Genomic DNA, 19,468 nt, shown 5'->3' on the forward strand with positions numbered 1-19,468 from the left:
CAGTTCCAACAGCAGTGACACAATAACTGCGTGGGTGTGATGCAGTACTGTGTAGAGACAATGCAGAGGCTCATCTCCAGCGCAAATCAGTGCCAGATTTCCCAGTGACTTGGTGAGATCATCTCACTCTCTTTTTGTCCAGTTAGATCTATGTATAGGATTACCAGGTTGGGCATCTGAACAATTGTACTCATAAATTACTGCATAATAATACAAACCCTCAGTTGCTGCACTGGTTTTCCCACATTGGATTTTTCCGGGGACATTTTTCCAAAAACAACGTTGTCACTTGTGTGTGCTATTTCTTTCTTGCTCAGTTCTTGTTTCCGAATATAATTTAATTAGTGAAGGTTGCAGTTGTATTTCTTTGATATCTACAATGTAACACGATAAATAACTCGCATGGATTAACAAGTAGGAGAAGTAATATCAGTTAGCTGCAGTGGGGAATTTGGGTCTCCAAATTTTCACAATTTGTTTCATAGTCAACACTCTTAGTCAATTCATGGAGAAACCTAAGATAGTACATTGGACAACAATGGGACATGTGCTACGATATCTATGAGGTACTGTCGAGTATGGTTTGAGATTTACTCGAGGTGATGGTGTTAGATTGATGGGATACACAAATGCAAACTGGGCAGTGGATCGGTTTAACACCTCAGGGTGAAACTTCAGTGTTGGATCAGGGGTTGTCTCTTGGTGCAACACAAAGCAAAAGTCTATGGCATTGAGTTCTGCGGAGGCAAAATACATGGCAACAAGTGTGGCTATGTGTGAAGCTATTTGGCTTCAGAAGTTGCTAGTGGCACTATTTGGTCAGAGGATGGATTCGACCAGTATCTACTGTGATATAGAGTTGCATCAAGCTCTTCGAGAATCCAGTGTTTCATGATAGGTCAAAACACATCAGCATCAAATACCACTTCATCAGAGATTGTCTGCAACATGGATTAGTTTGGCTATAGTATGTTTCCATAGATCAACAGGTTGCAGATATTCTAACAAAGGCCTTGGGTAAGGAAAAATTTATCTTCTTCGGGGATAAGTTGGGAATAGTGAGAACACCTTTCTCACTAAGAGGGAGTGTTATTTTTTTGTTGCTCGAATAGATGTTCTAGTCTCTATTAGTGTCTATGAGGCTACAAAGACGCAAAAAAGTTTCTAGGGAAAATGTCTTAATTAGATTAAGTAGCCAATTTTTAATTATTTTCCTAAGTCTAACTTAGGAAAGTTGGCTAATTAAATCAGATTAATGGACATAATTCAATTTTGCTTTAGTGACTTCTAGAAAAGCCATGAGAAGGGGTCAAGATGATCTTAGCCATTGATTGGAGATAGATAATGGTCGTTAATTCGTCAATGAGAGATTATAAGAATAGATTGATGGGGCACTTGGAAATCACATTTGAGACACAAAGTTGCAGTGACAGCAAGGGCACAGTGATAATTTTGAGGACATCAGCAGTGAGGTTTCATTAGAGAAATTGAGTAGTGAATTTCCGAAAAAATTCTTCACCGAGATTCTAGTATTTTGAGAAGAGAAAGGAGGTCAAATTATTCTATAGAGAGAAGATTGAATTAGGCAATGCGTGTAGCCAGTTCAACCAGTGTGAGTAGCTCGATTTAGTGGCTAGGTGTTGGATATATTTCTAGTGGCAGAGCGACTAGGTTTATTAGGTTGTTGGAGGCAGGATTATACACTTGATAAATTTTCCCAGAGGCAATGCGAGTTTCTAGGTGGCCATTTCGTACTCTTATGTTTGCCAGTGCGAATTTTTGGAGGTGTGAGTAGCCTGGGAGAGGTCGTGTGGATTTGCAGAGGATACTTTTATTTTCCCATATTGATTTTGCCAATAGGAGTAGAGAAAAATATTTGTTGGAGCTTTGCCAGTGAGAGGCAAGCAGTTGTTGTAATTCTCAATTTGTTGAAGATTTAATAATAATATAAACCCTCATCTGCAAAACTGGTTATTTCCACACTGGTGTTTTTCTAGGGACTATTGTCCAAAAATATCAGTGTCTAAATTTTTATGTGTGCATTACTATTCTCAGTCCTTGTTATTATTGGTGAAAATTATAGTAGTGATTTTATTTGTTATTTGCTGTGATTAATTTTTAAAGACAAGCTGCATTTATAAAAGAATAATTTCCAGTAGTTGCAATTAAAGAAATTTCACAGCCCTTACACTCAAGGGAATAAACTATCTCTCCATTCCATGCTTAGACTGCTTGCATTGGGCATGCCTTTAATGAGGCCTAAAAATGCCACGACACTTAAGGTAAATAAACCATAACTAGTCAAATCCCTAGTAGCAAGTTTAACCCAGTTTGTGTGGATTTCCAGTCTATGAGTTTTTCAAAGAAAGACGCATTTGTATGATGCATGTACTAAGGCTTTTACTCCGTAAAGGAATAGGGAGAAATGTAGCAAACCCATAGTTCAAAATCACTCTACTTTGAATCCTCAAACCCAAAAAGGAAGTGGTTCCAATGTAGGGACACCAATAGAGGTTTCATTCCCATGCTGAGATGTACACGGGTGACCATGGGGAAAAATATACCGATAGAACCAATCCCTAGTATGCAGGCTTGACTGGCAGCCCCTCATGGGGTTTGGAGAGGTTGCATGACTCAACGAATCCAGATCCGAGAAGAGGCATGGTCTCTATGACTGCTCATGATGTAGTTCAATAGGTAGTTTTACTAAAGCCTCCTGGCCTGCAACATTCAACTGAGTGAAAGGGAGAAAAAAGGCTATGTGTGAATGTTTTGTATCCCCAACAAGAAGATGTAGCATATATTTAGCATATCGATAGAAGTTGTCCAACTAGCAAGTCAAGGACCTAACTGATCATATACTTGTAGCTAGCTATTATGATTCAGTTCAAGGGGTCACCCCTTTGAATATCAAACCCCAAGTGTGCATCTAGCGGGGCCATTAGCCCAAACGTGGTTATTGTACTGTACTTTTTTATTTTGATCATTTAATATCTATGAGCTTTTCTATTATACACCAGGGATAAATCAACTACAAAATCTGACATGGAGTTCTTATACTAATCAAATGATCTGTAAGATTCCCTCTTGGCTGATCAATCTTCTTTGGTTAGGCCATCCTGTATGGGTCTAATCGTCATGGAGTGATGCTATTGCAGACCCCATAATGAGGCTGTTGATCCTATAATGATGTCAACAGGAGGTGCATCTCTCATCTCCTCATAATCTTAAATTTTACTACAGATCTTTTGTGCCGAAATGTTCTAAGTTATTAGGATTTAGAATCAAACCATAGTTAATAAGTTTCATAACCTTCTTGTAGTTAGGTACCTTGTTTCCATGTGCTGCCATTGATTCTAGATTTGTTGGTGAGGCAATTTTTTGGCACCAAGAGTCTCGTGGTGTCTTATATAAACAAGTTTAGTGCAGAATAAGATTTGTCTGTCATTTGACCAAGGTGGTAAATAATAAAATACAAAGAATGTCTTAATTAAATATATATTTAAATGATATGACCTTGAAGTTTGAACCAAGGTAATGGGAAGGAGGGAACTCCATCTATGTTTACTTCTGAATCTTCAATAGAAATTAGTGTTAAACATAAGCATCCTTTAGAAATGGCACAGTTAAATAATTAAAAGGGACGCTATTTTATATTTGCATGGGGCTGTAAAAATTTAGGAGTATCATATGTCAATATCTGCAAGAAGCAAACATTTGTTTTTTTAGGGATCTCGTAAGTTAGAAATAATGTTGTGTTTTTATTCTTGCAGATCCTTGCAATGATAATTGGTGTTGTACCATTTTTAAAGCACCTCATCATGACGGATGATGCACCTCTCTTTTTTATCACTGACAGCTGTGTCATCCTTGGGTATGGTTTGATCCAGTGCTTACTTCTCTCATTATGCTTAAATAGTTTCCCAAACAAAATGCAATCACACATATGTTGATTATTTCATCACTAAGGTAACATTTGACTAACCAGAAGCAGAAAACTTAGTCACAAAAGAGTTAACTCACCAGGGGAAAAATTTGTTCACATCCTCGACTTTATGCTCAAGTAGGGGGAAATAAAGTTTAAACTACTTGAGAGCTACAAAGTCATTTTCTCCCCCAGTCTGTTTGAGGTTGCTTGCAAATCCCTTGTCACCCTACCCCTCCATTGTTCACTGAATGTTTTGCTTGAGATCATTTTTCTCAAGAGCTCAGTCCATTATTGTATTGTCTAAGTTAGCCCTATTGCCCATTTTGGTGCTTACTAATCCTTGATCAAAGTATACATGCATTTCTAGATCAAATATCTTATATGTGTTGAAACAATCAATTAATATTTTCACATAGGATTTCCTTTTTTTTGGGGTTTATTTAAAACTTAAACACTTCCATTGGATAAATTTATTTTAAGTATCTACAGTATGAATATTTTATTCTTATTTGTATTTACCAAATCTATGCTTATTTCTCTATTTTATTAAATATTCTACCAAAACAGAGCCTTTTGACATCAGAATTGACGTCATCAATTTGAATTGTCATCTTGTCTTATTTAAAACTAACTTGCACTGAAACGGATATGGATACAGGGTTTGAAATGGATACGACAAATTTTCAAAAAATCTATATATGATACGGCACACACACACACACATAACAAAATAAGAATTTCATGTTACCATTCATCTTTTAGAATCTAGATTCTATATCTTAAAATACATAATCAATTATCATCTATCATCTATCATCTATCATCAATTCAGCATAAACAATGTCATCATTCTTAATGGTTATTATAACATTCATGATTCAACATATCATAAAGTTTCTGTTTCAAATTTCAATCATCAACATGACAAGTTACAACATCATCACCAAAATCAATAATGCACACTACATAGTACAAAGTAGAGGAATTCAAAAAATTTTGAAGATTCAAACATCTCCTTCAAGACTGTTCTGTTTAGGCTCTTCGCTTTCTATCAATCCATCGGATGATTGGTCAAAGGCTGGAGTTTGGTAGGGCGCAAAGAGCTTCGTTTTTGGGGGTTTCCAGGATCTTTCTTTGTCAGCGCCAGGTGGCTGTTCCAGCCGGAGGCTATGGGTTCCTCTACTTCTGCTCTTGAGGCTATGGGTTCCTCTCCTTCTGCTCTTTTTGGTTTCATTTTGTCATCATTCCATATCAGTAGCACATTCAGGCAAAACTGATGATATATGTTTCATATATTTCTATATGCTGCTCTATGTTCTTGCTTTATATGTCTATCTGCAGCACATTCAGGCAAAACTGATGATATATGTTTCATATGTTTCTATATGCTGCTCTATGTTCTTGCTTTATATGTCTATCAGCTATTTGTCATATTTTGACATATTTGTTTTTTCATCAGTAGTCTCCTATGTCAGGAGATCTTCTTTCTGTTATCACAGAACATGATGTATATATTGACTCAATATAATATATTGCTTTTCTTTCTGAAAGAAAAATAGTACAAAGTACAAAATGAACTATGACTGACAGTCTACTATCATTATTCATAATTCATATGGCATATTATGGTATTCAATATTCATTGTTCAAAAGTTTAAAACACCATCATAAATTACATTTACATATCATCAAATATGTCTTCATTCTTGTTACTAATAACCACATCCTCTCCATGAGTGGAAGCACTGCTGCCATGTCCACTTGAAGATCCAACTATTGACGCCTCCTCATCAAACAAAGTCATATCATATATGAGACCTAGCATTCAACGTCATATCCAAGTTAGGCAACTATGGTTCCACATCCCATAGTTTGGTGGGCCCAAATTTGTATTCGTCTCTCTTGTATGACAGAAGGTGAAGGTTTGAATGAACATACACTTTTTCCCCAACCTTCTTGGAGCCCAATCTGTTTTTCTTCACCAAATGGATGAAGCCATATGTACTCCACTTCTTTTCTGCTGAAGAGGAACTAGAAATGTGTGACAAGATCCTGATGGCCAATTTTTGGATATGTGGAAGTTACCCACCATAGTAGTTCCACCAATCAATTGGACTTAAGCTGGTCTTGTCCCACATACGATCAATATCAGCACCCCAACCCTCCCTATGATCCCACATAATGAACAAACTTTGAACCTGGTAAAACTCATAAGCATTGGTGCAAGATTATCTTTTGGTAAATTATATCCCATCTTGAATCAATACAAAAGTATTACCTGTCAAATATTTTAAAATAGTCTACTAATTTATAAAATAGTTTAGAGGCACTCACCACATCTTTACCTACTAATTATTTATGTAAACAATAGTCTTAACCTTTAAGTATAGTACACAGCTAAGTGGTGTAATTCATTTTATGACAGAGACCTCACAAACGCAGTGCGGTTATAGAATTGGCATATGTACAGTACAGTAATAGTTTTAATATGTGTAATTGATTTGATGACAATACCCTCAACTCTACCCTAGTTTTAAGGTAAACTGATTCGACCAGATAGTATTTTGCAATGAGTGCACAATGTAGCATTAAAATTTAATTTTCTCTATGCAACATGTAGTGTATTGCACATAACATGGAATAAACAATGAAGAACACCTCACAGGCACTATGCAAGCCTCGTGTACAAGTAGTATGCAACTGAAAGCTGTATACCTAGCTGCATGCCTTGCAAGCTTTACTAATGGCCGCTTAGTCATATGAGAGTCGAGACATGGCTAGCCGCTAAAGAAATCGAGCTGCATTATGCTGGTAGCGTAATGTGAAAACCAAATCCACAAAAACCCAAATAAAAATAGAAACCTCAGGCTCGAAGAGATGTGTAACTTACTAAGTTGATGGACAGTGGTCTCCAACTTCCAGGCTCCAGCGATTCCAACGATTCCAAGGCTCCAGCAGCCGTAGGCTAACAAGTAGCAGCAGCGACTCGTTACTTCTCTTGGCTCCAAGCTGCAGTGTGGACTCTTAAGCAGCGACTCCGACGACTCCTCCAAACTCCAATAGTGACTCCTCCAACTCTCGAATCTCAGCAATGACCGCCGACTCGTCTTGGCTCCAAGCTCCAATAGCAAATAGCAACTGAAATGAGGAGAGCGACAACACGAGTAAATACTAAAAAGTTAAAACCTAAAGGACAAAACGTGGCGATTTTTACCCAAGGGAACCATTAAAAAGTTAAATTTGTTCCCGATGTGGTTTTTTTGCGTGATTCGTTCCGGGTGTTCGTCCTTTTGCTTGGATCTGTTCCCGATAGGGGCTTTTTTTGTAAGGATCTATTTACGGAAATCCAGATACGGATCACGATTTTTTCGGATTCGTATTTGGATTTCCGGAAAGGGATCCAAAACTACCTAAAGACTTTGAAACGTCGCAGAAATCAGATTCTTCGTTTCCGTAAACACTAGAACGCCGTGAAAACATTTCAGTATCGTTTCCAACGAGTTTCGTACCCGAATTCGTTTATGATTTGGCGAATGACGTTTCCAGAGTTTTTGCTGGGCTTCTCTGGTAACTTAGATTTAAAAAGACCAGAAGCAATTCATACATACATATTTTCTATGCTTTCTAAAACTGTGTTGCACCCATGCCAACAAATATCAGTGCTGATCTCTTTCAAATTCTTGTCAGTTGTATCTCATGAACAAATACTTGTTTTGCTTAAATGAACCTGTTGTTTCTAGAGACTGTTCAATGGAAGAGAACAATGTCGGGCCTCCAACTGAAGGTTTTTAGTAACATGAGGAGGTATCCCTCTTCTAACCAAGATCTAAATATGATTTATACCCAATATATGGGAAGATCAACAATCTTGAGGTATAAATTCCTCGAACTGCAAAATATTCAATTATAACAAAACAACGCAGAATTCCAATGTAAAGATAACATAAGTATGCAGAGGGCACCTTTATCTTCCTTAACCAGCATATAGAGATGATGAGAGAAGTGAAATGTGTTAGTTTTTTGTAACTCAGACAAGTGTTCTAGTCTCATGAGGTGCCAATGAGGCTAGGAGCACAAGGGAATTAATTATCTCCAATCCCAGTTTATTCTTCTTACGGAAAATGTCTTAATTAGATTATTAATCAATTTTAATTATTTTCATGAGTCTAACTTAGGAAAGCAGGTTAATTAATCAATATTAATCGAGACGAGTCGATTTCTCTATAGTGACTTCTAGAAAAGTGAGTTGATGGAATCAAGATGATGTTAGCCATCGATCGAGATTAGATCTTGGTTGTTGATTGCCCAGTGAGAGATTATAAGAGGAAGTCGATGGGCATCTTGGAGATCATTTGATTGAGCAAGGGCACAATGATAACATGGGACACTAGCGAAGTTTTAGTAATGATTGAGCGAGAAGCAATTTTCGAAGAATTTCTTCATTGATTCTCTTCTAGTTTCTGAGATCCAGAGGAGGGGAGATTGCCAGTGCAATTTGATTGCAGGAGGTCGAGATGTTCATTTAGTGTGCGGAGGTTTTCTAGAGGGCCGAGTTTGTAGATTTCACGTGTAGGACAGTGAGACCATTCTAGGGGTTGAATTCTTCAAGGGTAGGTCGAGTTGTTTGCCAGAGGAGGCTGAGTTTGCCAAGGTTTGTGAGGCCATATTTCCTTCAGCAAAGGCCGCACATGTGAGGTTGTATGCTTGTGTAGGAGGGCCGAGAATTTCTTAAAGAGGCCGAGTTATCTTGTAGAGGGAGGTTGAGTTCCTTCCAGGTGTTCTGATGTGCTGTTAGTTGGAGAAAATTGGTTTGTTGGAGCTTTGCCAGTTTACGACAAACAATTGTAATAATTTTCAATTACAGATTCGCTGAAGAATAATAAAACCCTCATTTGCAAAATTGGTTTTCCCCACATTGGGGTTTTTCAAGGGACAGTTTGTCCAAAAATCTTGGTGTCTATTTTATGTGTGTGGTTTTTCTCAGTTCCTGTGGTTTATTAATTGGTGATTTTTGCAATAGTGTTTTTATTCAATATTTGCAGTAAATTAATTTACTGGGACAAATAATCATTAAAAGATAGGAGAGTAATTACCAAATCAATTGCAATAGATTTTTCACATGGTACGAGAGAAGATCTAAAGTGTAAAATATTATTTTGAATCTCAATGCAAGGTGCAAGAGAGGGAACTAAAGGTTTATAAAACCCAGTTCGACTTGTTCGAGATTTACTTGGAGTTTGCTTATTTTATTCTGAGGGTTTCAGAGAAATGGCTTCAGTTGGTTTATGGGATCAGGATAGATTAGAGGGAAGATCTAACTTTGGCATATGGAAATCCAAAATCTTGTTAATATTGGAGGAGAATGGTCTAAAAGAATGTGCTAGCAATGTTGTAGTTGTGTCGACAGATGCAACATAACGTGTGCTTACAAGAAGGAAGATGCCAAAGTCGGGCGCATCTTTCTAGATGGCATCAAGGTTAACATTGTGCCTCATATAGCAGAAGAGGATACATGAAAGAAGATGTGGGATGCAGTTTGTAAACTCTATCAAGATTCTTGTGTAAACATGAAATTGATCTTGTGGGAGAAACTTCGAAGCATGAAACCATAAAGGGAGAAACTGTTGTATCTTACCTTACCAGTGTCAAACGTGTCAAGGAAGAATTGGCAAGGGTTGGTGAGAAGATTGAAGATGGTGAGCTCGTCAGAAAAAACCTCAATGGGTTTACTAAGGATTGGGATGTCTTCATACAAGTTATTACAGGAAGGCATGATCTTCCATATTGGGAAAGACTATGGTCAGATTTTACCAAAGAAAAACTTAGGAGGAGTCTCGTCAATGGCACTAGCACCAGTCGTCAGAAGGGTGAGGGAGAATAGGAAAACATGGCTCTTACAGGGAAGAATAAAGCAAGGAAGGGATCCAATAAAGGGTCCAAAGCCAAGGGGGATAAGAAGAAGGACCTATCAAAGGTCAAGTGCTGTGGGTGTCACGAGTTTGGCCACTGTGTCAGCAATTGCCCGCAGAGGAAGAAAAGTGATAAAAATGGCAAGAAGAAGACGACAACTTCAACAAATGTAGATGAGCTTTCCAGCTAGATGGAAGAGGAGTTCGCACTCATAGCTTTCTTGACTAACTCAACCTCACAACATGTTTGGTATATAGATAGTGGGGTGTCATTCCATATGACAAGAGTTAGAGAATACTTCTCCAATTACAAGGAGGAGGAAATAAGATTCCATATCAAGATGGGGAATAAGTCCAAGTGCAATCCAATTGGGAGAGGGATAGTCCTATTTCAAAGGGAGTTTGGCAAGCCAATTCTAATTCATGATGTGCTGCATGTGCCAGGAATGGGGATGAACTTGATTTCCGTTTCTATTCTTTGGGAGAAAGGGTACAATGTACTCTTTAGAGGTCAGAAGGTGTTGATTAAGCACCAAGAGTAGAATTCGCCCATAGTAATTGGAGTCAAGACCGAAAAACTTTATAGGTTGCAAATGAATACTCCAAAGGCACTTGTAAGCAACAACAATCCAAGAGATCAGGGAGAGCTTTAGCATAAGAGGATGGGCCAAATCCATCATGGGGCACTTAAGTTGCTCAGGGAGAGAGTGATAGGTGTTCCAAAGGTGAGCATTGAGCACGAGAATGTGTGTAAGCGATCTGTGTTGGGGAAGTTTCCTAAGGAAGCTTTTCCGAGTGACACCAAATCCAAAGGTGTTCTTGATTTGATTCATTCTGATATATGTGGTCCGATGTCGACTCAGTCTCTCAAATGGTATGAAGATCATTACCTTAATTGATGATCACTCTAGGAAGACCAACAATGAAGTCTTTAGTCGCCTCCAAGAGTTCAAAGCTCTTGTGGAGAAGCTTCTGCGACCAGATAACGAAGGCAAGTACACAAGAAAAGCCTTTGAGATCTTCTGTATTAGGGAGGTCATCAAGAGGGAGTGGACAGTTCCTTACAACCCACAGTAGAATGGGGTTGCTGAGAGAAAGAACCATGCCATATAAAAGGCAACAAGGGCCATGTTGTATGACCAGGATATGCCATGATACTTATGGGAATAGGCATGTAGTGTGTTAGTTTGTGTAGCTCGGACAAGTGTTCCAGTCTCAGATTGTGTTTATGAGGCTAAGGAACACATTTTCTCCAATACCTAGAATTGGTTTTGCAAGAAAGGGCCTTGATTGGATTTAATTAAGCAGTTAATTAAATTTCCTGAATCTAACTTGGGGAAATAACCTTAATTAATCAATATTAATTGGGGTAAATCAATTTTCATCTAGAGACATCTGGAAAAGTCTCTTGATGGAGTCAAGATGATCTTAGCCATTGGTTGTGATTGGATCATGGCCGTTGATTCGTCAACGAGAGATTATAAGAGGAAATCAATGAGCATTTGGAGAACACACAAATTTGCAATGAGAGCAAGGGCGTAGAGGTAGCATAGGGACATTTGTAGCAGGGGTTTCAACATAGATTACCGGAGAGATTCTTCACAGATATTTCCAGGGAAATTAGGGGGTCGATTTTTCTGCAGTGAGGTCGATTTTCCAGCAGTGCGAGTTACTCCAACAGGGGGTACGAATTGCTCAAAGAGGAAAATTTCTGGAGCAATAATATTTGCACAGAAGAGATCGATTTACATAGAAGGATAGATTTACCAGAGGAGACAAAGATTAATTAGCCAGCTAGTGCGAGTTGCCAGGAGGGCCGAGTTTCTCAGCCAAGCCGCATGTGTGAGTCGAAATTAGCTTCAGAGGGAGGATGAATTGATTTTGGTGGGTCTTATAGCTTCCAGGAGGTCAAAAGAGTCTAGCAGAGGTGAAGAATAATTTGGTTGGAGCTTTTCCAGTGCGAGGCAAGCAATTGTAATATTTAGCTGAAGTATTAATAATAAAACCCTCATTTGCTAAATTGGTTTTCCCTTGGGAGTTTTTCTAGTGACAATTGTGCAAAAGCAATGGTGTTCATTATCTGTGTGTGAGCATATATTTCTTAGTTCCTGTAGTATTTATTTTTCGTGAAGTTGCAATTGTGTTTCATTTAGTATTTGCCGAAAGTATTTTGAAGTCAACAAATAACATGAAAAGATAGGAGAATAACAACTAGTAACCAGAATTAATAAAAAAACTCTCATCTGCTATATTGGTTTTCCCTTCGGGGTTTTTCTAGTGACAATTGTCCAAAAGCAATGGTGTTCATTATTTGTGTGTGAGCATATATTTCTCAGTTCCTGTAGTATTTATTTTTCGTGAAGTTGCAGTTGTGTTTCATTTAGTAATTGTCGAAAGTATTTTGAAGTCGACAAATAACATGAAAAGATAGGAGAATAACAACCAGTAACTAGAACAATAATTTGAAATTTCACATGGCATTAGAGTGGATCTGAGGGCAGAAGGAGGTACTATGCAGATCCAAATGTAGAGGGTTTGCATAAACTAGGGCAGGGTACAAGAAGAGAAAGCACAAGGGTTTTTCCCCAAATCGTAATTATTCATGTTATTCCCCTATTTATTTGAGTTTGCAGAATTTCCAGTTTTCTAGGGATGGTTGCAGCAAGATTGAGAGATCAGGATAGGTTGGACGGGACCTCCAAATTTGCAGTCTAGAAGGCCAAGATATTGTTCCAATTTGATGAGTATGGTATGGAGGAGTTTGCTACAACAATTATAGTTGTGCCAACAGATCCTATCTATGAAATTTTCCTTGAGTTGCAGTAACTAGAAATTTATTCTTCTAACTGATTAATTATGCAGTTTATTTGTTACGACAAATAACGAATAAATCACATTGCAATTCTTCACAATAAAATTATGTTGTGGAAAATAAACTAGACTTGAGAAAATAGATACACACACAATAAAAATGACACTAATATTTTTGGACTAACATCCCCGGAAAAACCTCGAAGGGAAAACTGGTGCAGCAGATGAGGGTTTATATTTATTATTATGCAACAGTAAATTCTAATGACAATAATCTGGATGCTAAATTGGCAATCCTCCAGCAATAATCTCGCCAAAAATATCTTGGAGAAAATTCGCCCTCTGCCAAAATAATTCAGCCTCCCCCTGGCTTGCTCGCACTATCTAGCTGGCTGCTCACACTGTTAGCTTGGGCAAGTCGTATGGCCTCTAGAACTGCCTCCAACTGGGTTGTCTAGCCTCCCTTTATCACTAGAAATAAGTTGTTTTGTCGGTGCTCTCTCAGACTTCTGCCACTGAAGTGATCTCTTTCTGACACCAGAGTTGGGGTTTTTGGCTCACTCACTCAACCTGAACCACTTTTCTATGGAATATTTGGGCCTCCTCTCTGCTGGCTCTTCAGAACTGGAAATCACTATGAGATTTCTTCGGAATTTCTTTGTTGTTGCTCCCTCTTGCTACTGCTCTCCTTCTGGCTCAAACTCTTCTTCCCTGCTCGATCTCTGCAACTGGATAACTCGATCTACCAAGGAACTCGCTCTCCTTGTGTCTCACCACTTTCTCAAGTGTATCTCATCCAACCCCATCAACTTGTTAGTATTTTTAGCATCGGTTGTGTTCTAGCCACAAAATTTGGTGGAGAGGCTAGAATACATGAGATCTCCAAAACCCATAAATTGTTTCTGGAAATTCTACCTAGAAATGACTTAATTAGATTATTAACCAGTTTTTAAATATTTCCTAAGTCTAAAATTAGGAAATATGGTTAATTAATCAGTATTAATTAAGTCAAGGCGAGAATCATCTAGAAACTCACACGGATCGATCCAGAGATGATCCTAACCATCGATTATGTTTTAATCTTGGTCGTTGGTGCTCCAACAGAGGATTATAAGAGGAGGTTGATGTGGTGATGGAGAGCACACTTGAGCAGTTTGATTTCCAAAGTAATAGCAGTCAGTTGTTGGAGAGAGCTAGAGATCGAAGCAGCGAGTGAGGGGCAGGGACAGTGATCCGGAGGAAGTTTTCCAGATCCAAAAAGGCAGCAGCAAGAGGGTCGAGTTATTCTAGTGAGGCAGCGTAGAGCTCTGCGCAGTAGCTTCAGAGAGCGCAGTTCGATTTGCTGAAGAGAAAATCGATCTCAAATCCAGAGGCTAGACTAAGGATCCAGAGGATCGAAGAGACGAATTTCTCAGCAGAAGAAGACAGAACGAATTCATCATAGATCAGTCAGAGGCTTGATGTCATAGTCCAGCGCAGAGGGTGATGCAAAAGCTTCAGGAGGTCGAGTTTTCTGTAGGCAAGTTGTGGCGGGATTGCTTATGGAGGAAGAGTAAATTCCCTTCAATAATTTTGCCCAAATTTTCTTGTTGTGGATTGCCAATTTCAAGCATCTAGATTGTACTCAGATTTTCACTGTTGCATAATAACAAAGACCCTCACTGTTGCACCAGTTTTCTTGCATTGGGTTTTTCCGGGGACATTTGTCCACAAATAATTGTCTCATATTTTATGTGTGTGTGCTATAATTTCTCAGTTTCCAACGCATTATTTTTCTGCAGTATTTTATTTGTGAAGGTTGCAATGTGTTTATTTCGATATTTGTCATAGCAAATAAATTGTTAAACTAATTAACAATTAGGAGAGCAATAGGATTCCATATTGGAATTCTCACACAACTTGCTCTTATATTCTCTCGTTGGATCACTAATGGCAATGATTAAATCGTTATCAACGACTAAGATCATCTTAAACAAAATCAGTGAGTTTCTAGAGCTTTCTCACATTTTCTTAATTAATTCCTATCAATTAACCAGTTTTCTTAAGTTAAGACTTACGAAAAATTTAAATGATGGTTAATTAAATTAAGGTGTTTCGCAAGCTCATCTCACGAAACCTTTTCTGGGTTTTGAAGACTAGAACTCCTATTCGATGCTACAAAAACTAACACTCCCTCCTAGTGAGGAAGGTGTTCTATCCCATAACATCTTCCCTCACGTTGCTGATGTTTGACATCTGTAACAACTTGTCACTGTCCATCAAGCTACTGCGCATACTCTGATTCATCCGCTAACCCTGTCGCTGAATCACTATGCACCTGCGTTGTTGCTAACACTACACTGTGCCACCTTGCACTGCTGCCAACACTGCTTATGTTGCATCTGAACTCATGCTATTGTTGCTGGTGCAACTACTAGAACTGAGAACCAATCTACTGATCCACTGTGTCCCTTTACTAACTCTGCAAATGTCTCCTAAGTCTCTGACTGCAACTAGTATCTGCACTGTCTATTGAGTAATTGTTTGAGCCCAAATGTCTCTGCGCCCTCAAGTATTTGACTTCATCTAGTCTTTGCAACTGTCTCTCAAGGTTTGACTGCGCCTATTGACACTAATCCTCTTGCTACTGTAAACTGTGGGCCCCTATAACCTAGGTGATGATCCATGAAGAAACATTTGTCTGATGTTGTCCTCCTTGGACCCTGCCCAAACTTGCAAATTTGAAGTACTAGGCTCCACGTCCTTTTGGAGGCATAGTTGCTATCAATGCAAACTCCTCCAACCTGAAGGTTAACTCATCAATATCTGCTGAAGTTGTGGTTTGATACTCCCCCTCTTGTCCTTTTTCTTGGGACACTGAGTGTTGTACTGACCAAACTCACCACATTTGTCATTTGTCCATTGGGTCCACAAGGAGTTAGCCTCCCTCTCCCCTTGTCCACACTTTGGGTCAGGCCTGGAACAATGCCCTAGAGGTTGATGCAACTAAAAAGAAAGTAAAAAGCATAATTTGGCCACTCTTAGCAGGAAATGAACCATAAAATGCAAAAAATGGCCGGGACATACAAATCTACACGTGGGAAAAAGCCAACATGAGCTCTACCCCCTATCATTATGGCCATCAACCTGGTTCCTAGGACCCCTATATTAGCCCCCTGCATCATTAAGGAACCCATGATTGTCCCAACCCCTGGTGGGCGATGAACTACCCAACATTAAGGGGGTATTCATTGTTATATCATTCACATTGTGCTCTCATCCCCTAGAGCCCCAAGCAATTTTTAAAGAAAAATCAATAAAGGGAAAAAGGCATATGAAGAATGGTGGAAAACAAAGGACGAGGTAACTCATGTACCATGATTGTTGCCTCTTACATTCATACACCCAAGTGTGGGCTTCCCTTATCTTAGCTACCCTTGTACTATGGCATGTGGCTTGGAGCCTTCCCCTGATGCCCCACTCTGTTCCATCATCATATCACATGACACTTGCCACTTGATGGATGTACCATGGACCTGTCACTCCCTTAGAGGTTGAAACCACCTAATAGGGTCCTTGATTAACCTCCTTCTTGAACTTGGAGACACTTGTACACTCTAAAGCCCATTATGGAAGGGCATGCCACTATGAAGTGTCCACTTGGTTCCATGGTTTGTAAGCTCATTTATTCAATTACACTGATGATTTGTTGTACTGGAAGGTGAGAGAAGCATTGGATCTTATACAGGATTGCAAGTGGGTATTCATCTTGGGGTTTGGTCTCCCTATATAGGGTCCAAGCCCTCCAAAGGGTCATATTGGCATTTGTACAGTGTGCGTTGAGAGCCATGGGCCTCACTATAGTAGAGAGTAGATAGCAACGCTATAGGATCCTTCAATACCACCCATTGCTCGCTCGTGTTCCACCTATTTGATGATGATGATGCACCTAAACCACCTTGCTCAGCCGGCTACACGCTTGCACCGTACACTTGGTAGTTGATCTAGGGCCCAGATGAGGTTGTGTCTCACCATGGGTGACAAAGGGAGGGCTTGCATCATTGTTCCAACTCTTACAGATGGGATACAGGCTTGATCGATCCACTTGGAGACCCATGAGGGTGTTTTTGTGCCTTCACGACCACTTGGGAGCACCACAGGTCATTTGCTTGGAGATCAAGGGGCCATCCCCTTTAACACTATATGTGGAGCCCTTCCACTCATTTTGGCACACATTGGACTCCACTAGGCCTTCCAATGGCCCTCCTAGCTATTTATCTATCAATTCAGTGCTCTTGAGAGGCTTATTTTCCATATTGTGGAGCTATTTGGTGGGCTTGTTGCCAAAGGATGTTATTTTGTACATTATTTTATTATTAGGGGCATCATTAGGCCTAATTAGGCAAATCGAACTCTTAAAGGATCATATGTATTGATGAGAGGATCATTTCGTTCCTCATGATCACTTGGATTTTTATCTTTCTCTTTTTGAGAATTTCACACTACCTATTGATGGATGAATTGGAGGATATTTAATGCATTTTGATGTTTGGATTGTTGCTATTCTATCTTGGAGCTTCTCTCTTGCAAACATGATGGATGGATATACTCTTTTTTCCATGTAAGTTTCTCTTTTATGCGAAATTTTTCATTATATGTCTAATGTATGAAATATTGCATCATGATGTAGTTTGTGCTCTGCGAAAACCTTGAATCCCTTGGCATATCTTGATCTCTATGTTGCCAGGAAACGTGGGTGCGGGGACGGGGACGGGGACGGCATTTTTGGAAACAGGGTGCGTGGGTTCGTCGGGTAATATAATAATATTAAATTTTAATAATTATATTTTATAAATTATAAATTTATAATTAATAATATATATGAAATTTGAACATGCACATCATTAGAAGGAAATGCCCCATGCATGGTGTGCTCTATGGTAAAGCAATCCCAAAAAGTTAAAAGTTAAAACAGTGGCAGCCTTACCCTTCCACAAAACACGCTTATTCATTTAGGCATATTTTCCTAGTTTTAATCTTAACATGATGTTATCAGAATGCTGTGAGAAATTGGCCGATTTTGATACTTAATTTAGCCATTGTCCCAAATAGCCCTTCGCCATGTAACAGCATCGGCTGATTACAGCTTATGGCTGGTCTCGACTCTCAATCCTACTTTCTATTTGACCGAAAATGTCTGAACCTGTATGTGTGCATTTACAGTTTATAATTTGATGGTTATAAGTTATTAACTTATTTGGCTTGGGAATGATGTTTCATAAATTATTAAATTCATTCCAAATTGATTTACAAGAATCTACAGGCTCAAATTACAGAGTAAGAGGTCTCTTTTCCAGTTCTGGTTTCGATGCCATATAATATTAAAGGCATTGAAGATCCACAAATACAGGAGATTCATAATTTACATTGAGACTCTAACAAACCTTGGGCATAAGTTTTGAAATTGTTTTTATAGCATAAGACTAATGGAGAGACTGATCATAAGAGTCTCCTGTGGTAGGAAGGGACTCATGAATGTGCAAACAGCTACCCTTTTTTTTCCAACTATGGTCATCACCTTATTAAATATTTCCACAAAGCTACAGGCAATATGATATGATATTCTGCTTGTGGGATTGTACACCCATAATGTTCCTTTTATAATATTGAGATATCATAATCATATATGATTTCAGAACACTGTGTCGCTCATAAGTTTTGAAAAACTTATCACTGTTGATAAATTTTTACAATGATTCATTACCCTTGAGCAGCACGTCATGCCCACAGAGCAATGCTAAGGCATGTGAACAAAGACAGTCTTCGGAAACTGTAATCTTTGGAAATGAGAACACGGGTCTACAGAGAACAGAGAACACGGGTCTACAGGCCTGGGTTTTTGGTTTTAAACTTTTAAGGAAAATTGAAATAATAAAATTGCAAAGGAAAACTTGTAAATACCACAGTCCACTGCCGTTGAAGCTGCTCTGTCCACTGCCGCTGAAGCTGCCCACTGCCCACTGCTGCTGAAGCTGCCCACTGCCGCCGGATTTAGGGTTTCTTAAGTTTACCTTTGTTATAAGTTATTTATTAAATTTCAATAATAAAAAAATTATTTGAAAATTAAATTTTTAACATAGTTTTTTTATGAAGAACACTAAGAACCCAAAGAACCCAACCCGAAGAACCCAAAGAACCCAACCCGAAGAACCCGAAGAACCCAAGCACCCGAAGAACCCAAGAACCCAAGAACCCGTTAAAGGAAAAGAACCCAAATTTTTTTTTTAAGAACCCGGTTCTTCTGGGTTCGTCTGGGAAGAACCCGTACCCGAATCCGGTACTTGGGTGCGGGAACCTGGGACGGGTTCGAGAACCCCACCCCCGGGTGCGGGTACCCGTGCAACACAGCTTGATCTATTGCATGTGTTACTCATTGGGCAATAAGGGTGAATGTTCCTAGGGGTATCTTTGAAGATTCAACCTTGAAACTCCATCTAGCTTTGCAAAATGAAGTGTTAATTCCTTATGTAACCTAACTAGCACCTTCGAGACTAGCGAAGTTGCATATTGGACTCCTTAATGAAGAAAAAGGTCTAAAATCAAATGTCATTCTTGATTCCATTCTCCCAATAGACAAGGCATTGATCTAATCCTTGGTGATCACCTTAAAGATTATCTCTTTTCACCTCTTTTCCCTTTCTCCAAGCCCTAATCCTAGAGGTCTCCTAGGGCATCAAGCGAAATTCATTAGAGCCATCCATTATGAGAGCGAGTTTGGACTACAACTGTGTTGGGGTTTTACCTAGGGCGTCACAAGTTTTGAAGGATTTTCCACAACTAG

The 19,468-nt window shown here is 39.0% G+C and overlaps 2 protein-coding genes across 3 annotated transcripts in view; one reads left to right on the forward strand and one right to left on the reverse strand.

The window, feature by feature from the left end:
* LOC149197888 (protein PIN-LIKES 6-like) overlaps positions 1-19,468 on the reverse strand; it is a 442,686-nt gene that overhangs the window by 300,161 nt on the left and 123,057 nt on the right. The window lies entirely within an intron of this gene.
* LOC149197889 (protein PIN-LIKES 6-like) overlaps positions 1-19,468 on the forward strand; it is a 162,047-nt gene that overhangs the window by 128,197 nt on the left and 14,382 nt on the right. Inside the window, exon 6 of the mRNA XM_089406195.1 lies at positions 3,774-3,874. Within this exon, the coding sequence (XP_089262321.1) occupies positions 3,774-3,874 (101 nt within the window). The remainder of the gene's footprint in view (positions 1-3,773; positions 3,875-19,468) is intronic.

Source organism: Pinus tabuliformis, chromosome 2_2, assembly GCF_031772625.1.
Source record: "Pinus tabuliformis cultivar Carrire ecotype Pingquan chromosome 2_2, CPIR1, whole genome shotgun sequence".
Classification (NCBI taxonomy): Eukaryota; Viridiplantae; Streptophyta; class Pinopsida; order Pinales; family Pinaceae; genus Pinus; species Pinus tabuliformis.